General features: G+C 41.2%; 3 protein-coding genes across 3 annotated transcripts; all 3 read left to right on the forward strand.

Annotated features, from left to right (window-relative positions):
- On the forward strand, nucleotides 1–921 carry LOC115457033 (olfactory receptor 8D4-like). Its single transcript, XM_030186456.1, has one exon. The coding sequence runs from the start codon at nucleotides 1–3 to the stop codon at nucleotides 919–921; it is 921 nt and encodes a 306-aa protein (XP_030042316.1).
- Nucleotides 922–9,620: 8,699 nt separating this feature from the next.
- LOC115457034 (olfactory receptor 8D4-like) lies at nucleotides 9,621–10,544 on the forward strand. Its single transcript, XM_030186457.1, has one exon. The coding sequence runs from the start codon at nucleotides 9,621–9,623 to the stop codon at nucleotides 10,542–10,544; it is 924 nt and encodes a 307-aa protein (XP_030042317.1).
- A 5,701-nt stretch (nucleotides 10,545–16,245) lies between these two features.
- Nucleotides 16,246–17,001, forward strand: LOC115457035 (olfactory receptor 13F1-like). The gene has a single exon (XM_030186458.1). It carries the CDS (start codon nucleotides 16,246–16,248, stop codon nucleotides 16,999–17,001), a length of 756 nt encoding a protein of 251 aa, XP_030042318.1.
- Nucleotides 17,002–22,784: the final 5,783 nt, after the last annotated feature.

Consider the following 22,784-nt stretch of genomic DNA (forward strand, 5'->3'; position numbering starts at 1 on the left):
ATGAATCATACCAAAGTGACAGAATTCCTGATTCTTGGATTCCCAGAGTTTCCAGAGCTACAGCTCCCCTTCTTCTTTCTCTTCTCACTCCTCTACCTGATGGCTGTGCTAGGGAACCTCCTCGTTATCTGTATAGTATGTGCTGATCAACACCTCCACGTCCCTATGTATTTCTTCCTGGCCAACCTGTCTGTCTTAGACATTTGCTCTCTGACTTCCATTGTGCCAAAAATGCTGACAATCCTCCTGGCAAATGACTGTAATGTATCTTTTGCGGGATGCTTTCTACAGATGTATTGCTATACGATATGTGTATGTATAGAATTTGCTCTTCTCACTGCCATGTCATATGACCGTTACATTGCAATATGCAACCCCTTGCGTTACCTCATCATTATGAATAAGAGGGCGTGTGCTGTTCTGGCAGCTGCCTCATGGGTAGTAGGTTTATTAGAACCATTGCCACACCATATTGTTATATCCCAGTTTCCTTTTTGTGACTCCAATGTAATAAATCACTTCTTTTGTGAAATTGCAGCAGTGGTGAAACTTTCTTGCTCAGATACCTCAATAATTCAAACTATGAATTATATACTAGGGTTATTTGCAGTCTTCATTCCATATCTCCTAACCCTGACATCCTACGTGTTTATCATTTCCACCATCCTGAAAATCCGCTCGTCAAAGGGCAAAAGCAAGGCCTTCTCCACCTGTTCATCCCACCTTACAGTCATTCTTATGGCATATGGGACTATGATAGGACTGTATATACACCCTGGGGCAATGGATACCGCAGATCCAAACAAGTTACCTATTGCAATGTATATAGTCACTCTCCCACTGCTAAACCCTCTGATTTATAGTTTGAGAAGCAGAGAGTTAAAAGTGGCCCTGAAAAAAGCTCTCACGAAGACCCACTAAAGACAAATGTATCTTTTCCTGACCATGATAGCAGGTGCTCTTAAATACTATTGTTATTCCTAATCCCCTCACTGGTCTGCTCACAATGACTCATCAACCATTTTAGATGTTTTACTGCCAGAATGAAACAAACTAAAAATACTTAGGACTGTAACTAAGACTTTTTGGGCTACAGAATGACTATGTCATAAAAAGGTGCCCTGAATCACCAGATGACCACTGGAGGGATTTAGGTAAGACCCCCCCCCCCCATACTCACCCAGTGGTCTCTGACCCCTTCCCACTCCCTCAAAGATGTGAATGAAACAATATATACCAGCCTCTATAACAGTTTCAGGTGTTATGGCCAGTCCTACTAGAGCAGCAAGTAGTGCCCAGTTCACTGTGCAAAAGGGAACCTTGGACCATAACCCATTCTAACTGTTACATTAGTGGTGGAAAGTGTGAGCCCTCCAAATCCCCCCAAAAAACCTGCTGTACCCACCTATAGGTGACAACTACAATCATTAAGGGCTATTGTAGTGTTATACAGTGGGTTTTTGGTAGGCTTTGGAGGGCTCACCTTAAAATATATGGGGATAATGGTAAGATGTGTACCTGGGTCCTTTTATGTGAAGTCCACTGCAGTGACCCCTAGGGTGTCACACTGCTTTGCTGGGATATGTGTGTGTGTGTGTGTGTGTGTGTGTGGCCAGGTTACTAAGATTGCTGGCTCCTCCTATTTTCCAATAGCTTGATTTTGTGCGTTTTTTTCATTTGGACATTTCCTTTTTTCCAAAATGGTCTAAAAAGATAGACCCACTAAACAGAATGTGTCTAGGAATTTTCTGAAGCAAAAGATGGATCTTTTTCAGGTTTTCTGCAAAGCATCCAAAGTCGGATTGGGGCATCATAGCTAAAATGCCAATCCATGTAACTTTGTAAGTCTCTGTGCTTTGAAAATGAGCACCTATATCAGTGATTTTCCAATTGTAAATGTGCTTTAATTGTGCAATTTGCTTTATGAAATGATTGTCTTTTATGTGGTAAAAGCTGGGCTTGTTTTGGGCCTCTGCCATTACTGATCTGGAAAAAAAACTATATAGTTAACCAGTTATCTTACCTCTGTGCTCAGCACGTAATGAAACTGAAAAGTTATCTTAGAAATGTTTTCTGTTTGTTCAGTTGCTATTTGAATCATTTGATTTTGTAATTTAACTTTCTGTAAATAAACATAGGCTTTTGAATTATCGATTCAGTTCCTCTTGACTTATTACTTTACAGCCTGGGTTCTGAACCCAGTCCTCGGGAAACACCCAGCCAGTCAAGTTCTTTGGCTGTCCGAATTGAACATGCATGAGATAAATTTTCATGCACTATCTCCATTGTATGTAAATTTATCTCATGCATATTCATTGTAAGCATCCTGAAAACCTGAATGACTGAGTATGTTCCAAGGACTGGGTTGAGCTGCTTTATAGCAGAGTAGAGATTCAGAGACTCATTTACTTAGGTGTTTAAAACAGCTAAAACATTGGTTTTATTTTGTTGTAGACATCAGCAGAGACCCTTTCTGATGATTACCATGAGTTAAATAGAGTCAATGCTGTAATAAGAACCATGCCAGCTGTTTAACTTGGGTAGGGGGATGGTTCGCAGATCTAATAGGGCAGGTGAATAACTGTGATGACAAACACATGGGTCAGTATTGTAGGTTACCTGTCATGACTGCTGGTAGGTTGTGTTAATTGCAGCTGCTCTACTGGAAGTCCAATACTACAGCTACCCTTTCCTTCCACCTAATATGAAGTCTCTGCAACAGTAAATGCTTGCTACAACCAAACAGTAACCTTCCGTTTCCCCCCCCCCCCCCAGAAGATCCTACCTAATTCGGTCCCCTTCCTAGTAGACCACTACCTGTCTTAATACCCCCTAGAAACCTGTCCCTCTGAAGACAAATCCCTTCATGAAGCACCACCCAATTCAAAGCCCATTCCCTTCACTTCAACCGAACCAACTTCATTGGTAAGTTATTTGCTGGGAAATTGCTTTTAAACTTCAGGAGATGCATCTCTATTGGAATAAGATGTGGAGGGACATAATCGAACGTAAACGCCTATCTCCATGGGCGTTTATCTCTGAGAACGGGTCTGTGAAGGGGTGGGCCGAACCGTATTTTTGAAAAAATGGACGTTTTTGAGCTGGGCGTTTTTTTTTTTTTTAGCGATAATGGAAACTAAAAACGCCCAGCTCAAAAATGTCCTAATCCAAGCCATTTGGTCATGGGAGGGGCCAGGATTGGTAGTACACTGGCCCCCCTGATATGCCAGGACACCAACTGGGCACCCTAGGTCAGTGCGGTGGACTTCAGAAAAAGCTCCTACATGCATAGCTCCTTTACCAAGGGTGCTGAGCTCCCAACCCCCCTCCCCGAAAACCCACTACCCACAAATGTACAACACTACCATAGCTCTTACGGGTGAAGGGGGCACCTACATGTGGGTACAGTGGGTTTTGGAGGCCTCCCATTTATCAGCACAAGTGTTGCAGGTGGGGGGGATGGGCCTGGGTCCACCTGTCTGAAGTGCACTGCGGTACCCACTAAAAGTGCTCCAGGGACCTGCATACACGCAGGCCTCTAGGACTTGTTGCTGCTGTATAACCTTGGCACACCAGTTGACACCTGAAGACTAATCTCTCCGAAAACGTCCTTTATTGGAATAAGCATGTTTACTCACATTTAACTGCAGATCAGAGGTTGTGCCCCACTGGCAACGAGTCTCCCTGGTACTGAGATTAGCAGTAGGTCAGAGCTGGCAGAATGCTGTACAATGCCCTCTTTCAGCCACATTCAAGGGAAGAACTAAGTTGTCTAACGTGGCTAACACAGGAAAGGGAACTAAAACTGGCTTACAAAAATGGCCACTACCGCATGGACTACATCAGGAAACACAACAGGGCACACTCTGACCCAGTAGGCAGGGGGAAAAGCACCATGGGAGAAGAGCCTACCAGCTACCAACATTGTGAGACTGTAACACAAGCTAATGAAATCACGGAGCCCAATACCCTACACCCACCACAATGCAATGCTGATGTGACCCTGTAGTGCACCCGAGAGCCACATCTGACCCAGGGAAAGGCTGTGAGAGGATCAAACACATTCTGCTGTCATGGAGGTGGGTACGGCATTTGAGGCTTGCATACAGGCTGGGAAAAAAGTTTTTAAAGTGGTTTTTTTTTGGGTGGGAGGGGGCTAGTGACCACTGGGGGAGTCCGGGGAGGTCATCCCCGATTCCCTCCAGTGGTCATCTGGGCAGTTGGGGCAATTTTTTGGGACCTGTTCGTGAAAAAAAAGGGTCCAAAAAAAGTGACCCAAAATCGCGGTAAAAACGCATTTTTTTTGATTATCAGCTACAGACGCCCATCTCTCCTTGGCTGATAACCACGCCCCAGTCTTGCCTCTGACACGCCTCTGTCAACATTATTTGTTTCTGCGACGGAGTGCAGTTGGAAACGCCCAAATCGGCTTTCGATTTATACCGATTTGGGCGCCTTTGCAAGAAAAACGCCCATCTCCCGATTTGGGTCGAAATATAGGCGTTTTTCTCTTTCGATTATAAGCTGGATATTCTTCTTATTTTTCTCATCCAGCTTATCTATCTAGGAAATCATCTCCAAATACATGCAAGAAACCCTGGTTTCACGGTGGCCTGTAACTGCTGTGATGTCAACTTTGTTTTGCCGAATGACAATGGTGTAAACATCACCTCTGCTTAATGTTTGTAAATAAACTTTATAATGAACAGGTTGTGTTTGCTAAAAACGCAAACTGTACACATCCGTCATTCTTGGTGCCCTTTGTGAAAAGTAGCTCAAGTAGTCGCCTACTTAATGGGGCGTCCTTAGCTTTTTATTGCTCTATTAAGGTAGACCAACTATGAGGTACTCTGTTGGTTTCAAACTCTTCCTGTCCTTCCCCTTCTTCCCTTTTGCCCATTGAGCCTGTCTCCTCATCCACATGGTCAGCATTCATGCTTCTATCTAACTCAGCTATTCAGATTATGTTCTCTATGCGACTTACTACTTGCCAGCTGGATCCTTTACCTTCCAGTTGGCTCCGCTTTCCCAGACTTGTCCTTGCCCCTTTGCTTTAACCTATGATTCATCAAAGTGTTCCTTCATCATGGAAACATGCATTGGTTAGGCCTCTTTTGAAAAACCTACTTTAAGACCCCTCTCTTCCTGGGAACTGTTGTCTGGTATCACATCTGCGTATCATTTCTAAGATAGCTTAGAGAATAGTTTTTATCAGCTTCTGCAACGTGTCACCTAGATTTCTGCACTTCATCCTTGTCAAACTGGTTTTAGAACACATCATAGTACTGGATCCACAATATAACAGCTCTCCTAGGTGAACTACACTCTTCTTTGGACGCAGGTCCCATCACCATCCCGGTCTCTTTGGATATGTCCTCAGCATTGTCTAACATGATCTCTTACTTTGAAGTTTGAAGGACCAAGGTCTTGTGGGCACAGTGTCGTCATGGTTTTCTTTCTATCTTGTTGACCATTGCTATACAGCTTCTAGTCCTACTACCTCATCTGATGCAATTCCTCTTCAATGTGGTATGCGGTAGGGTTTCCTCTTTTCAATATATTTCTCAGTCCTTTGGCCACACTTATTCATGAATTAAATTTAAAGTGTTTGTAATTATGCAGATGACATACTGTACATTTTACTTTGTAAAGTGTGGTGTGATGTGCAGAGTAACTTTGTGCCCTAGATATTTTTACCCCTACCACACTTATCGAATAGGAATTGAGATACAAGTCTAAATAGTTGCTACTGATCTATATACAGATCAGTTTATAATTTCTGAGTTTGAGATTATTTGATAGTTCTTTATTTGTTTCCACTGTTGTTTTGTTATATGCCAGTGATACATTACAATAATCATATTTGGTAATTGGTAATAAAACTTTATGAATTCTATAAGAGTCGCAGGGATATTATAATTTATTTTCTTTATTAGTATTTATGGATTTTAACAGAATAATAAAATGTTATATAATTTTTAAGATTCTGAACAATATTTTGTAGTTTATCTGCCCAGGGACCAGATCCCAGTAGACCTGTCTCAGAGTTTGATGACCCACAGCTCATCAGGATATTCTTGTACAGATGCAGAAACCCTTGTTGAGGAAAATGAATGATTAGATCTTGTGTTGATATTCCCCAGTGTGGTAATTCCTCAGACACAGATTGCAAAGGCTGTGTTGGTCAATGTACTTTCTCTGTTGTTCATTGGTGTGACATAAGGCTGAAGGATAAATAACGTGCTGGATGTTGATCATTTCTGCAGTATTTCATCATTAGGTCAACAGCAACATTTGATGTGAGGCTGCTGGAGGTAAGCCTGACTTATCTTGAAAAGAGAGGGTTTTTTTTTTTTGGGGGGGGGGGGGGGGGGGGAGGCAGTTGGATGGTGGTGGGGTTGTTTGGCTTATTTAGAAGTGAGATCAGAGAACTGCCAGTTAGAATCACATGTTCACAAGATTGAATAAGTCAGAAAATGTATGAGAATATTGTAGGTTAAATTGTGCCCAGAATTTCAATGCCAGCACCTATCTCCATACTGGAACTAAATATCCAAGCAGTCAAGGACTAATAATGAAACAATCACATCTAACACATACAGGGGCATTCTGTAACTAAGACCCCATCTTTACAGACCCTTTAATATGTAAATTTGCACTCTGGTGCATAAAATAATTCACGGTGATGACCCGACCTACATCTTAGACCTTATTGATTTACCACCTAGGAATGCTAAAAGAACAGCATTCACATTCCTAAATCTTAACTTCCCCAGCTGTAAAGGTTCTAAAATACAGATTAATACACGCGTCAAGCTTTTCATACTTGAGTTCGCAAATGTGGAATGCTCTACCACTTAACCTGAAAATAATTCACAACATAATTAACTTCCGCAAAGCACTGAAGACACATCTCTTTAACATGATATACCATAAAGACTCATGGTTGAACCATAATTCACTATCATTTACTTAACAATCGGAGCATTTTCTCCCTATACCGTATTGGTTAATTTTAGTATGTCATTCATGTTCAATATGTGATACCTATTGTATGTTTTTCCCTTTGTTACTTGACTGTTCACTTTGTCATCCATGTTATATATTTATTACCAATTGCATCTTTATTCTGAAATGGCAGAAGTCATGACAGAAAGTTGTAAGCCACATTGAGCCTGCAAATAGGTGGAAAAATGTGGGATATAAATTTAATAAATAAATAAATTTGCAGAATCCTAGCACAGGAAAGTGCCCATAGGGCACCTAAATGCTATTCTTTAACAGTGTGTATAATTGGAATAATGCATGAATGCAAGAGGGCAGGGGTATGCAAGGGGGCAGACTCATTAGTTGAGCATGGGTGGGACATAGACATGTCTCCTACTTATGCATGTAGGATGTAATTCTATAAAATTCTGTAACAAGACACCAGGACTAATGCACTGTTTATATGCATTAATGCTGAGAAAAGTAGCGCCAATGCGTATAAATGCATTAAACACTATGGGTTAAGCTCTGGTGTAAGTGGCATCATGCATAAGTGTAAGAGGGTATAGACAAGGTTGAAGTATGGGCAGACCATTTATTGTGGGGTAAGTTACACACTAAGCACAGGATTCTATAATTCACACCAGGATTTCCGTGTGGAAATTGAATCATAATAATGTGCATAGCCTAATTTTGTTGAAAAGCTAATCAGTGCTGTTAATTGCATGTTTGTAACTAGCTATCAGCATTAATTAGAATTTACATGTAGCAGTTGCTGAGCATAATCTGGAAAGTTGTAAATTCTAATATGGGCTACCAAAAGGGAACATATCCATTGGGATAGATGGGTGGTTTATTTATTTATTTGTTACATTTATATCCCACATTTTCCTACCTATTTGCAGGATCAATGTGGCTTACAAAGTACCGGAAAAGCGTTTGCTGACTCCGATGTGAACAAATACACAGTGAGTACGGGTAAGATAAAGTTTTCATGTGGCATAGTCACATTAGGGAATCATATGGCGGTAGAGTTGTATTGGGTCCATAGATTACTTCAGTTCGTTGTGTTGCCGATTTGAGGCAGTTAAGTTGGATCAGTAGGGTATGCCTTTTTAAACAGGTTAGTTTTTATAGTTTTCCGGAAGTTTAGGTGGTTGTACATCATTTTTAAGGCTTTTGGTAATGTGTTTTATAGATGTGTGCTGATGAAGGAAAAACTGGATGCATAAGTTGATTTGTATTTAAGGCCTTTGCAGCTTGGGTAGTGCAGATTTAGATAGGTTCGTGATGATTTGAATGTGTTTCTAGTTGGTAGGCCGATTAAATCTGTCATGTATCCCGGGGCTTCCCCATAGATAATTTTGTGAACCCAGGTGCAGATTTTGAATGCAATGTGTTATTTGATTGGGAGGCAGTGTAGCTTTTCGTTGAGGGGTTTTGGGCTTTCAAACCGCGTTTTTCCAAATATAAGCCTAGCTGCCATGTTTTGAGCAGTTTGAAGTTTATTTAAGGTGTGTAGTTTGCATCCCGCATAGATTCCATTTCAGTAATCAATGTGGTTTATGGGCAGGGTTACAGAATACATCTTCTTGGTGCCTAACTTGGGCACCCGTATTTACACCAAGATTTCCTTGGTGTGAATGAATGCACTTAGAGTTAGATTCTGGCATGGACCAAAGGCATATTCTATAAACCTGCTTAGGTGTGTAATATAAACCACACCTAATTCTAGGCACGGTTTATAGACTAAGCTTAAGCAGAAATCATTCCAGCGATGATTTTTCAGGCACCATAAATAGAATCTAGTCCAAACGTTATGAATGTTTAACATAAAAAATGTGCATTACAATAACAGTCTATAATTGTGTTTTGTCATCAAGATCCCATTATAGAATTGGCGATCAATGTTTGCCAATACAATGCCTTACAGATGGTGCCAAGTTATTAAATTTCCCCTGTAGCTGTCAGTCACACACATCCCTACCATTTTCAAACCAAACCATCACAGTTCTGCCAGATCTATTGCTGGTTGAATTGTTGACACATACATGTATAGAATGTACGTTTGGGAAGCTTGCCAGGTGCCCTTGGCCTGGATTGACCGCTGTTGTGGACAGGATTCTGGGCTCGATGGACCCTTGGTCTTTTCCCAGTGTGGCATTACTAATGTACTTATGTAAGGCACATCGACACTGAGTTATCCTAGTATTACACAATGGAATCTGGTATTGTAGAGTAGACATTCACTGAATGGTATTGGGGCACCTAAATAGAGAATCTCAGTAACAAGCTATTAGTTGCTTAAAATACTGATGGACATGAGAGGAGATCAAGTTGACAGTGCACAGTCTGTTGGATAGTAGGTGGTTTAAACCTAGATGGTATGAGAAAGACAACAAGATTGAAGCCTGTATTCATGTTCAATCAGAACCCAGTCAGCTCTGTGACACTATCAATGCTGATTTCTATAAAAGTATAAAACTCATGTTTTACTTGCATCTGTTCTTAGTTCATCTGGTTTATTGCTTCTCTGTTTTTGGAGTATGTTTGGTCACATTATTGTTTCCTAATTTCTATCTGTTTTCCTTCATTCTTTCTCTTCTTCTTCCTTGAAGCTTTAAAGCAATGAAATGGTGAATCATACCAGAGTGACAGAATTCCTGATTCTTGGATTCCCAGAGTTTCCAGATCTGCAGCTCCCCTTCTTCTTTCTCTTCTCACTCCTCTACCTGATGGCTATGCTGGGGAACCTCCTCGTTATCTGCATAGTATGTGCTGATCGACATCTTCACATCCCCATGTATTTCTTCTTGACCAACCTGTCTGTCTTAGACATCTGCTCTTTGACTTCCATTGTGCCAAAAATGCTGACAATCCTCCTGGCAAATGACTGTAATATATCTTTTGCGGGATGCTTTCTACAGATGTACTGCTATTCAATATGTGTATGTATAGAATTTGCAATTCTCACGTCCATGTCATATGACCGTTACATTGCAATATGCAACCCCTTGCATTACCTCAACATCATGAATAAGAGGGCATGTGCTGTTCTGGCAGCTGCCTCATGGGTAGTAGGTTTGTTAGATCCACTGCCACACCATATTGTTATATCCCAGTTTCCTTTTTGTGACTCCAATGTAATAAATCATTTCTTCTGTGAAATTGCAGCAGTGGTGAAACTTTCTTGCTCAGATACCTCAATAATGGAAATGATGAATTATATACTAGGTTTATTTGCAGCCTTAATTCCATTTCTCTTAACCCTGACATCCTACGTGTTTATCATTTCCACCATCCTGAAAATCCGCTCTTCAAAGGGCAAAAGCAAGGCCTTCTCCACCTGTTCTTCCCACCTTACAGTCATTCTTATGGCATATGGGACTATGATAGAAGTGTATATACACCCTGGGTCAATGGATACTGCAGAACCAAACAAGTTGCCTATTGCAATGTACATAGTCACTCTCCCACTGCTAAACCCTCTGATTTATAGTTTGAGAAGCAGAGAGTTAAAGGTGGCCCTGAAAAAAGCCCTTGTGAAGACCCACTAAAGACGTATGTATCTTGCCCTGACCATGATAGCAGGTGCTCTCAAGTACTATTGTTGTTATTCCTAATCCCCTCACTCACCATGACTCATCAACAATTTAGGATGTTTTACTGCCAGAATGAAACAAAATAAAAACACCCAGGACTGTAAGACGTTTGGGGCTAGACCTGTTTTCAGAATAAGTATGTCATGAAAAAGTGCCCTGAATCACCAGATGACCACTAGACGGAATAAGGTATGACCCCCATACTCAGCCAGTGGTCTCTGACCCCCTCCCACCCCCTCAAAGATGTGAATGAAACAGTACATACCAGCCTCCATGACAGCTTCAGATGTTATGGCCAGTCCTATTAGAACAGCAAGTAGGTCCCTGGAGAAGCATAGTGCTCCATTCACTGTGCAAAAGGGAACCCAGGACCATAACCTATTCTAACTGTTACATTAGTGGTGGAAAGTGTGAGCCCTCCAAATCCCCCCAAAAAACCTGCTGTACCCACCTATAGGTGGGTTATTGTAGTGGTGTACAGTGGGTTTTTGGTAGGCTTTGGAGGGCTCACCTTAAAATATAAGGGGATAAGTGTAAGATGTGTACCTGGGACCTTTTAAATGAAGTCCACTGCAGTGGCCCCTAGGGTGTCACACTGCTTTGATGGGATATGTGTGTGTGTGTGTGTGTGTGTGGCCAGGTTACTAAGAATGCTGTTAACTCTGTGCTCAGCACGTAATGAAACTGAAAAGTTATCTTAGAAATGTCTTCTGTATGTTCAGTTGCTATTTGAATCATTTGATTTTGTAATTTAACTTTCTTTAAATAAACATAGGCTTTGGAATTATCGATTCAGTTCCTCTTGACTTATTACTTTACAGCCTGTGTTCTGAACCCAGTCCTCGGGAAACACCCAGCCAGTCAAGTTTTCTGGCTGTCCGAAATGAACATGCATGAGATAAATTTTCATGCACTACCTCCATTGTATGTAAATTTATCTCATGCATATTCATTGTATTATGTTAACAAATCTATGTAAGCCACATTGAGCCTGCAAATAGGTGGGGGAATGTGGGATATAAATGCAATAAATAATAATAATAATAATACCCCTGAAACTGTGACAAAGCAAATATCCCATGGTGATACGGACAACGGTGAAAACAAATGTTGTTGAGAGGGCAGGCAAGCATGCTGCCTGGTCCTCAGGGGGGAGGGGGGGAGAGGGGATCAGTTTATAATTTCTGAGTTTGAGATCATTTGATCATTCTTTATTTGTTTCCACTGTTATTTTGTTATGTGCGAGCGACACACTACATTAAACATATTTGGTAATTAATTGGTAATAAAACTTTATGAAATCTACAAGAGTTACAGGGATATTATAATTTATTATACTTATTTTATTAGTATTTATGTATTTTGACATAAAATATTATAATTTTTTAAGATTCTGAACAATATTTTGTAGTTTATCTGCCCAGGGACCAGATCCCAATAGACCTGTCTCAGAGTTCGATGACCCACAGCTCATCAGGAGATTCTTGTACAGACGCAGAAACCCTTGTTCAGGAAAATGAATGATTAGATCTTGTGTTGATATTCCCCAGTGTGATAATTCCTTAGACACAGATTGCAAAGGCTGTGTTGGTCAATGTGCTTGCTCTGTTGTTCATTAGTGTGAGATAAGGCTGAAGGATATATAACCTACTGGATGTAGATCATTTCTGCAGTATTTCATCATTAGGTCAACAGCAACATTTGATGTGAGGCTGCTGGAGGTAAGTCTGAATTTTCTTACAAAGAAAGGGTTTTTTTTTGGGAGGGGGGAGGCAGTTGGATGGTGGTGGGGTTGTTGGGCTTATTTAGAAGTGAGATCAGAGAACTGCCAGTTAGACTCACATGTTCACAAGATTGAATAAGGCAGAAAATGTATGAGAATATTGTAGGCTGAATTATGCCCAGAATTTCAATGCCAGCACCTATCTCCATTCTGGAACTAAATATCCAAGCAGTCAAGGACTAATAATGGAGCAATCACATCTAACACATACAGGGGCATTCTGTAACTAAGACCCCACCTTTTCAGACCCTTGTATATGTAAATGTGCAGAATCCTAGCACAGGACAGTGCCCATAGGGCACCTAAATTCTTTTCTTTAACAGTGTTTAATTGGAATAATGCATGAATGCAAGAGGGCAGGGGTATGCAAGGGGGCACACTCATTAGTTGAGCATGGGTGGGACATAGACATGTCTCCTACTTATGCATGTAGGATGTAATTCTATAAAATTCTATAACAAGACTCCAGGACTAATGCACTGTTTATATGCATTAGTGCTGAGAAAATTAGCGCCAATGCATATAAATGCATTAAACACTATGGGTTAAGCTCTTGTGCAATTGGTTAAGCTCTTGGGTAAGTGGCATGATGCATACGTTTAAAGGGGCAGAGACAAGGTTGGAGTATGGGCAGACCATTTATTGTGGGGTAGGTTACACACTAAGCACAGGGTTCTATATATCATGCCAGGATTTCCATGTGGAAATTGAAGTACGTTCCATAACAATGCGCATAACCTAATTTGTTAACAAGCTAATCAGTGCTGATAATTTGATGTTAGAAACCAGCTATCAGCATTAATTGGCATTAATTAGAATTTACACGTAGTACTTGCTGAGCATAATCTGGAAAGTGGTATGTGTAAATTCTAATACGTGCTACCAAAAAAGGGACATGTCCATGGGCATTCTAAAAATTTACGTGCAGGGTTATTCAGTATGCCTTCTTGGTGCCTAACTTAGGCACCTGTAATGAATGCCCTTAGATTTAGGTTGTGGCATGGCCCATAGACATGTTCTATAAACCACACTAAATCTAGGCGCGGTTTATAGACCACGCTTAATTGGAAATGCTTTTCAGTGATGATCTTTCAGGCCCCATAAATAGAATCTAGTCCAAAATTTATAAATATTTAACATAGTAAATTACACTTCAACATTCGTGCTCCTTAGAATCGATACTATCAATTAATACCTCTGTGGCACTTTAGACTTTTCAACACAGTCTTTTTAGTGAATATAATAATCTTACTTCAGATTTCCGGTGTGTTTATTAATTATTTGCTTCATAAATTATGAAGCAAATAATTAATAAACACACTGGAAATCTGAAGTCAAAAATATTTAACATAACAATTGTGTATTACACTAGTATTCTATAATGGCGATTTGGCATCAAGATAGCATTATAGAATTGGCGATCAGTATGTGTCAATCGAATGCCTAACTGATGGTGCCAAGTTATAAAATTACTCCTTTAGCTGTCAGTTACAAATGCCCCTTCCATTTTCAACATCAATATTATACCCAACTCCCAAATCTATTTCGATATTTTTTCTTCTCATATCGTATGTATTACTTGTATAGGATCTATCAGATTTCTCTGTCACCGTCATTCAGGCTATATGTGAGCCAGGCACTTCTCATGGTGGGCAGATATTCCTCATTTGATCCAATTTTTAAAACTTTTTAAAACGTTTTAAATATCATTTACTTTAAACATTCATCATCTCCTATAATCCAAATTAGCACTTAGCTCAAATGCAATATCTTCTCCGATCTTCTATCTTTATTTAAATTAACAACAATCATTCATCTCGGAGACCCCTCAGTCCCGTGATCCACATGTTCTTGAAAATCCGTGATCCACATGTTCTTGAAAACCCGTGATCCACACGTTCTTGAAACCCGTGATCCTTCCATTTTCAAAACATTGCAGTTCTGCCAGATCAATTGCTAGTGCAAATGTGGGCAAATACATGTAAGGCTCATCAATGCTGGCTTATCCTAGTATTACACAATATAATCTGGTATTGTAGAATAAACACTCACTGTATGACATTGAGGGGCATAATCGAACAGGGACGGCCATCTCTAAGGGCGCCCATCTCCGAGGGCATCCCCGTGAAGAGGCAGGCAACCCGTATTATCGAAACGAGATGGGCAGCCATCTTTTGTTTGATAATACGGTCGGGGACGCCAAAATCTCAACATTTAGGTCAACATTGGAGATGGGCACCCTCGGTTTTCGCCGATAATGGAAACTGAGGGCGCCCATCTCAAATACGACCAAATCCAAGGCATTTGGTCATGGGAGGGGCCAGGATTCGTAGTGCACTGGTCCCCCTCACATGCCAGGACACCAATCGGGCACCCTAGGGGCACTGCAGTGGACTTCACAAATTGCTCCTTGGTACATAGCTCCCTTAACTTTAGTGCTGAGCCCCCCAACCCCCCCCCCCAAAAAAAAACCCCCACTCCCCACAACTATACCATAGCCCTAAGGGGTGACGGGGGGCACCTACATGTGGGTACAGTGGATTTCGGGTGGGTTTTGAAGGGCTCACATTTTCCACCACAAGTGTAACAGGGGGGGGGGGATGGGCCTGGGTCCGCCTGTCTGAAGTCCACTGCAGCCACTAAAACTGCTCCAGGGACCTGCATACTGTTTCAGTGGACTGGAGTATGACATTTGAGGCTGGCAAAAAAAGTTTTTAAAGGTTTTTTTTTTTGAGGGTGGGAGGGGGTTAGTGACCACTGGGGGAGTCAGGGGAAGTTATCCACGATTTCCTCCGGTGGTCATCTTGGGCAGTTCAGGCATGTTTTTGGGAGTTGGACCAAAAAAAAGGGACCAAATAAAGCGGACCAAATTATCACCAGGGACGACCATCTCTCCTCAGGCGATAAACAGGCCCCAGTCCCACCTTTGCTACACCTCCAACATGCCCCCGTGAACTTTGTTTGTCCCCGCGACAGACTGCAGTTGGGGGCGTCCAAAATTGGCTTTCGGTTATACCGATTTGTGCGCCCACGAGTGAAGGACGCCCATCTCCTGATTTGTGTCGAAAGATGGGTGTCCTTCTCTTTCAGAAATAAGCTGGATTGTGGTACATAAACAGAGATGCTTCCTTAAGAAATTGATCACTCAGTAACTCGCTATTAGTCCAGTGGTTCCCAAACCTGATCCTGGAGGCTCCTCAGCCAGTCAGATAGTTGGGATATCCACAATGAATATTCATGAGAGAGATTTGCATGTAGTGGAAGCAGTGCATGCAAATATCTCTAATGAATATTCATTGTGGACGCCCCGAAAACCTGGCTGGCTGGGGTGCCTCCAGGACCAGGTTTGGGAACCACTGTATTAGTCGCTTAAAATATTGATGGACATGAGGTGAGATCAGGTTGACCGTGCAACGTCTGATGAGATAATTATATGGATGGGTTAAACCTAGATGGTATGAGAAAGATAAGATTGAAGCCCGTATTCATGTTCATTCACAACCCAGCCAGCTCAGTGACAATATTAAAGCTGATCTCTAAAGAAATTGTCAAAGACATGTTTTATTTGCATGTGTTCTTAATTGATCTAGTTTATTGCCTCAGTGTTTTTGGAGAATTTTGTGATATGTTTGGTTGTATTGTTTCCTAATTTCTATCTGTTTTCCTTCATTCTGTCTTCTTCTTCCTGAAGCTTTAAACAGTGAACTGATGAATCATACCAGAGTGACAGAATTCCTGATTCTTGGATTCCCAGAGTTTCCAGATCTGCAGCTCCCCTTCTTCTTCTCTTCTTTATTCCTCTACCTGATGGCAGTGCTAGGGAACATCCCTTGTTATCTGCATAGTATGTGCTGATCGACACCTCACGTCCCTATGTATTTCTTCCTGGCCAACCTGTCTGTCTTAGACATCTGCTCTCTGACTTCCATTATGCCAAAAATGTTGGCAATCCTCCTGGCAAATGACTGTAATATATATTTTGCAGGATGCTTTCTACAGATGTACTGCTATATGATGTGTGTATGTATAGAATATGCTCTTCTGACTGCCATGGCATATGACCGTTACATTGCAATATGCAACCCCTTGCGTTACCTCATCATTATGAATAAGAGGGCGTGTGCTGTTCTGGCAGCTGCCTCCTGGATTGCAGGTTTATTAGTACCTTTACCACACCATATTGTTATATCCCAGTTTACTTTTTGTGACTCCAATGTAATAAATCACTTCTTCTGTGAAACTGCAGCAGTGGTGAAGCTTTCTTGCTCAGATACCTCAATAATTCAAACTATGAATTATATACTAGGGTTATTTGCACTCTTCATTCCATTTCTCCTAACCCTGATATCCTATGTGTTTATCATTTCCACCATCCTGAAAATCCGCTCTTCAAAGGGCAAAAGCAAGGCCTTCTCCACCTGTTCATCCCACCTTACAGTCATCCTTCTGGCATATGGGACTATGATAGGAGTATATATACACCCTGGGGCAATGGATACTGCAAATCCAAACAAGTTACCTATTGCAATGTATATAGTCACTCTCCCACTGCTAAACCCTCTGATTTATAGCTTGAGAAGCAGAGAGTTAAAAGTGGCCCTGGAAAAAGCCCTCATGAAGACCCACTAAAGACAAATGTATCTTGCCCTGACCATGATAGCAGGTGCGCCTAAGTACTATTATTGTTATTCCTAATCCCATCACTGGTCTGCTCACAATGACTCATCAGCCATTTTGGATGTTTTACTGCCAGAATGAAACAAAATAAAAACACCCAGGACTGTAAGACTTTTGGGGCTAGACCTGTTTTCAGAATGACTATCCAGCTTATAATCGAACGAGAAAAACGCCCAAGTTCCGACCTAAATCGGGAGATGGGCGTTTATCTCACAAAAACGAATAACGCGGTATAATCAAAAGCCGAATTTGGGACGCTTTCAACTGCACTCCGTCGCGGATGCGGACAAAGTTGACGGGGCGTGTCGTAGGCGTGTCGAAGGCGGAACTGGGGCGTGGTTATCGGGCGAACAGAGATGGGCGCCCTTTCGCCGATAATGGAAGAAAGATATGCGAATTTAGCGAGAATTTAGGGCACTTTTCTGGACCCTGTTTTTCCACGAATAAGGCCCCAAAAGTGCCCTAAATGACCAGATGACCACTGGAGGGAATCGGGGATGACCTCCCCGGACTCCCCAGTGGTCACTAACCCCCTCCCAGCACAAAATATGACGTTTCACAACTTTTTATTTTCACCCTCAAATGTCATACCCACCTCCCTGGCAGCAGTATGCAGGTTACTGGAGCACTTATTAGGGGGTGCAGTGGACTTCAGGCAGGTGGACCCAGGCCCATCCCCCCCCTACCTGTTACAATTGTGCTGCTTAATGCGTTAGTCGTCCAACCCCCCCAAACCCACTGTACCCACATGTAGGTGCCCCCCCTTCACCCCTTAGGGCTATAGTAATGGTGTAGACTTGTGGGCAGTGGGTTTTGAGGGGGTTTTGGGAGGCTCAACACACAAGGGAAGGGTGCTATGCACCTGGGAGCTCTTTTACCTTTTTTTTTTGTTTTGTAAAAGTGCCCCCTAGGGTGCCCGGTTGGTGTTCTGGCATGTGAGGGGGACTAGTGCACTACGAATCATGGCCCCTCCCACGAACAAATGCCTTGGATGTATTCGTTTTTTGAGCTGGGCGCTTTCATTTTCCATTATCACTGAATAACAAAAACGCCCAGCTCACAAAGTTGCGAATAACATATGGGCGTCTATTTTTTTCGAAAATACGGTTTGGTCCGCCCCTTCACGGACCCGTTCTCGGAGATAAACGCCCATGGAGATAGGCGTTTTCGTTCGATTATGCCCCTCCACGTCATAAAAAGGTGCCCTGAATCACCAGATGACCACTGGAGGGATTAAGGTATGATCCCCCCCTCCAACCCCGTCAAAGATGTGAATGAAACAGTACATACCAGTCTCTATGACAGTTTCAGATGTTATGGCCAGTCCTATTAGAGCAGCAAGTAGGTCCCTTGAGTAGCATAGTGCTCAGTTCACTGTGCAAAAGTGAACCCAGGACCATAACCTAATCTAACTGTTACATTAGTGGTGGAAAGTGTGAGCCCTCCACATCCCACCCAAAACCTACTGTACCCACCTATAGGTGACAACTACAGTCATAAGGGCTATTGTAGTGGTGTACAGTGGGTTTCTGGTAGGCTTTGGAGGGCTCACGTGGGACCTTTTATGTGAAGTCCACTGCAGTGTCCCCTAGGGTGTCACACTGCTTTGCTGGGATATGTGTGTGTGTGTGTGGCTAGGTTACTAAGAATGCTGGCTCCTCCTACTTTCCAATAGTTTGATTTTGTGCGTTTTTCACTTAGACGTTTACTTTTTTTCAAAAATGGTCTAATAAGATAGACCCACTAAACAGAATGTGTCTAGGAATTTTCTGAGGCAAAAGATAGATGTTTTCCAGGTTTTCTGCAAAACTTCCAAAGTCGGATTTGGGCATCATAGTTAAAATGTCCATCCATGTAACTTTTTAAGTCTCTGAGCTTTGAAAATGAGCACCTATATCAGTCATTTTCCTATTGTAAATAAGCTTTAATTGTGCAAATTGCTTTATGAAATGATTGTCTTTTATGTGGTAAAAGCTGGGTTTGTTTTGGGCATCTGCCATTACTGATCTGTAAAAAAAACTATATAGTTAACCAATTATCTTACCTCTGTGCTCAGCACGTAATGAAACTAAAAAAGTTATCTTAGAAAAGTCTGCTGTATGTTCAGTTGCTATTTGAATCATTTGATTTTGTAATTTAACTTTCTGTAAATAAACATAGGCTTTTGAATTATCGATTCAGTTCCTCTTGACTTATTACTTTACAGTCTGTGTTCTGAACCCAGTCCTCGGGAAACACTACCTCCATTGTATGTAAATTTATCTCATGCATATTCATTGTAAGCATCCTCAAAACCTGGGTATGTTCCAAGGACTGGGTGGAGCTGCTTTATAGCAGAGTAGAGATTCAGAGACTCATTTACTTAGGTGTTTTATTTTGTTGTAGACATCAGCAGAGACCCTTTCTGATGATTACCACGAGTTAGAGTCAATGCTGTAATAAAAACCATGCCAGCTGTTTAACTTGGGTAAGGGGTGGTTGGCAGATTTAACAGGGCTGGAGTATAGGATTGAATAGCTGTGATGACAAACACATGGGTCAGTATTGTGGGTTACCGGTCATGACTGCTGATAGGTTGTGTTAAGTGCAGCTGCTCTACTGGAAGTCTGATCTACAGCTACCCTTTCCTTCCACCTAATATGAAGTCTCTGCAACAGTAAGTGTAACCGCTTGCTACATCCCAACACTAACCTTCTGTTTCCCACCCAGATCTTACTTAATTCTGTCCCCTTTCTAGTAGACCACTACCTGTCTTAATTAGATTGTAAGCTCTTTGAGCAGGGACTGTCTTTCTTCTATGTTTGTGCAGCGCTGCGTACGCCTTGTAGCGCTATAGAAATGCTAAATAGTAGTAGTAGTAGTAATACCCCCTAGAAACCTGTCCCTCTGAAGACAATCACTTCCTGAAGCCCCACCCATTTCAAATCACATTCCCCTCTCTTCAACCCAACTAACTTCATTGGTAAGTTATATGCTCGGAACTTCAGGAGATGCGTTGCTATTGGAATAAGACATTTTCTTCTTCTTTTTCTCATCCAGCTTATCTATTTAGGAAATCATCTCCAAATACTGGCAAGAAACCCTGGTTTCACGGTGGCCTGTAACTGCTGTGATGTCAACTTTGTCTTGCCGAATGACAATGACGTAAACATCAAACTGTACCTCTGCTTAATGTTTGTAAATAAACTTCATAATGAACAGCTTACGGTTGCTAAAAATGCATACTCTACACATCTTATCCGTCATTCTTGGTGCCCTTTGTGAAAACTACTTAATGGGGCGTCCTTATCTTTTTATTTCTCTATTAAGGTAGACCAACTATGAGGTACTCTGTTGGTTTCAGACTCTTCCTGTCCTTCCCCTTCTTCCCTTTTGCCCATTGAGCCTGTCTCCTCATCCACTTGGTCAGCATTCATGCTTCTATCTAACTAAGCTATTCAGATTATGTCCTCTATGTGACTTACTACTTGCCAGCTGGATCCTCTACCTTCCAGTTGGGTCCGCTTTCCCAGACTTGTCCTTGCCCCTTTGCTTTAACCTTTGATTCATCAAAGTCTTTCTATGGGCAGTGTTCCTTCTTCATGGAAACATGTATTGGTTAGGTCTCTTTTGAAAAACCTACTTTGGACCTCTGTCTTCCTGGGAACTATTGTCTGGTATCACATCTGCGTATCATTTCTAAGATAGCTTAGAGAATAGTTTTTATCAGCTTCTGCAACGTGTCACCCAGAATTCAGCACTTCATCCTTGTCAAACTGGTTTTAGAACACATCATAGTACTGGATCCACTATAACAGCTCTCCTAGGTGAACTACACTCTTCTTTGGACGCAGGTCCCATCACCATCCCGGTCTCTTTGGATATGTCCTCAGCATTTGACCTTGTCTAACATGATCTCTTTCTTTGAAGTTTGAAGGACCAAGGTCTTGTGGACACAGCATCATCATGGTTTTCTTTCTATCTTGTTGGTCATTGCTATACAGCTTCTAGTCCTACTACCTCATCTGATGCAATTTCGTTTCAATGTGGTATGCGGCATGGATTGGTCTTTTCAATATATTTCTCAGTCCTTTGGCCACATTTATTTATGAATTAAATATAAAGTTTTTTTAATTATGCAGATGACATACTGTGGTGTAACTTGCGGTGTAACTTGGTGCCCTAGATGTTTTTACCTCTACCACACTCGTCGAATAGCAATTGAGATACAAGTTTCAATAGTTGCTACCAATCTATATACAGATCAGTTTATAATTTCTGAGTTTGAGATTATTTGTTAGTTTTTTTGTTTCCACTGTTGTTTTGTTAATGCCAGTAATACATTACAATAATCATATTTGGTAATTGGTAATAAAACTTTATGAATTCTATAAGAGTCACAGGGATATTATAATTTATTTTCTTTATTTTTATTACTATTTATGTATTTTAACATAATAATAAAATATTATAATTTTTAAGATTCTGAACAATGTTTTGTAGGTTATCTGCCCAGGGACCAGATCCCAGTAGAACTGTCTCAGAGTTTGATGACCCACAGCTCATCAGGATATTCTTGTACAGACGCAGAAACCCTTGTTCAGGAAAATGAATGATTAGATCTTGTGTTGATATTCCCCAGTGTGATAATTCCTTAGACACAGATTGCAAAGGCTGTGTTGGTCAATATATTTTCTCTGCTGTTCATTGGTGTGATCTAAGGCTGAAGTATATATAACCTACTGGATGTAGATCATTTCTGCAGTATTTCATCATTAGGTCAACAGCAACATTTGATGTGAGGCTGCTGGAGGTAAGCCTGAATTTTCTTACAAAGAAAGGGGTTTTTTTTTTTTGGGGGGGGGGGGGGGAGGCAGTTGGATGGTGGTGGGGTTGTTGGGCTTATTTAGAAGTGAGATCAGAGAACTGCCAGTTAGACTCACATATTCACAAGATTGAATAAGTCAGAAAATGTATGAGAATATTGTAGGCTAAATTATGCCCAGAATATCAATGCCAGCACCTATCTCCATACTGGAACTAAATATCCAAGCAGTCAAGGACTAATAATGAAACAATCACATCTAACACATACAGGGGCATTCTGTAACTAAGACCTCACCTGTACAGACCCTTGTATATGTAAATTTGCACTCTGGTTCATAAAATAATTCATGGTGATGCCCCGACCTGCGTCTTAGACTTTATTGATTTACCACCTAGGAATGCTAAAAGAACAGCACGCACATTCCTAAATCTTCAGTTCCCCAGCTGTAAAGGTCTAAAATATAGATTAATACATGCGTCCAGCTTTTCATACTTGAGTTCGCAAATGTGGAATGCTCTACCACTTAACCTGAAAATAATTCACAACATAATTAACTTCCGCAAAGCACTGAAGACACATCTCTTTAACATGATATACCATAAAGACTCATGGTTGAACCATAATTCACTATCATTTACTTAACAATCGGAGCATTTTCTCCCTATACCGTATTGGTTAATTTTAGTATGTCATTCATGTTCAATATGTGATACCTATTGTATGTTTTTCCCTTTGTTACTTGACTGTTCACTTTGTCATCCATGTTATATATTTATTACCAATTGCATCTTTATTCTGAAATGGCAGAAGTCATGACAGAAAGTTGTAAGCCACATTGAGCCTGCAAATACGTGGAAAAATGTGGGATATAAATTTAATAAATAAATTTGCAGCATCCTAGCACATGAAAGTGCCCATAGGGAACCTA

The sequence above is a fragment of the Microcaecilia unicolor genome, chromosome 14, assembly GCF_901765095.1.
Source record: "Microcaecilia unicolor chromosome 14, aMicUni1.1, whole genome shotgun sequence".
NCBI lineage: Eukaryota > Metazoa > Chordata > Amphibia > Gymnophiona > Siphonopidae > Microcaecilia > Microcaecilia unicolor.

Excerpts from the sequence above, each read along its gene's own strand:
- LOC115457035 (XM_030186458.1), top strand. The coding sequence starts at position 16,246 with ATGTATTTCTTCCTGGCCAACCTGTCTGTCTTAGACATCTGCTCTCTG.
- LOC115457034 (XM_030186457.1), top strand. The coding sequence starts at position 9,621 with ATGGTGAATCATACCAGAGTGACAGAATTCCTGATTCTTGGATTCCCA.
- LOC115457033 (XM_030186456.1), top strand. The coding sequence starts at position 1 with ATGAATCATACCAAAGTGACAGAATTCCTGATTCTTGGATTCCCAGAG.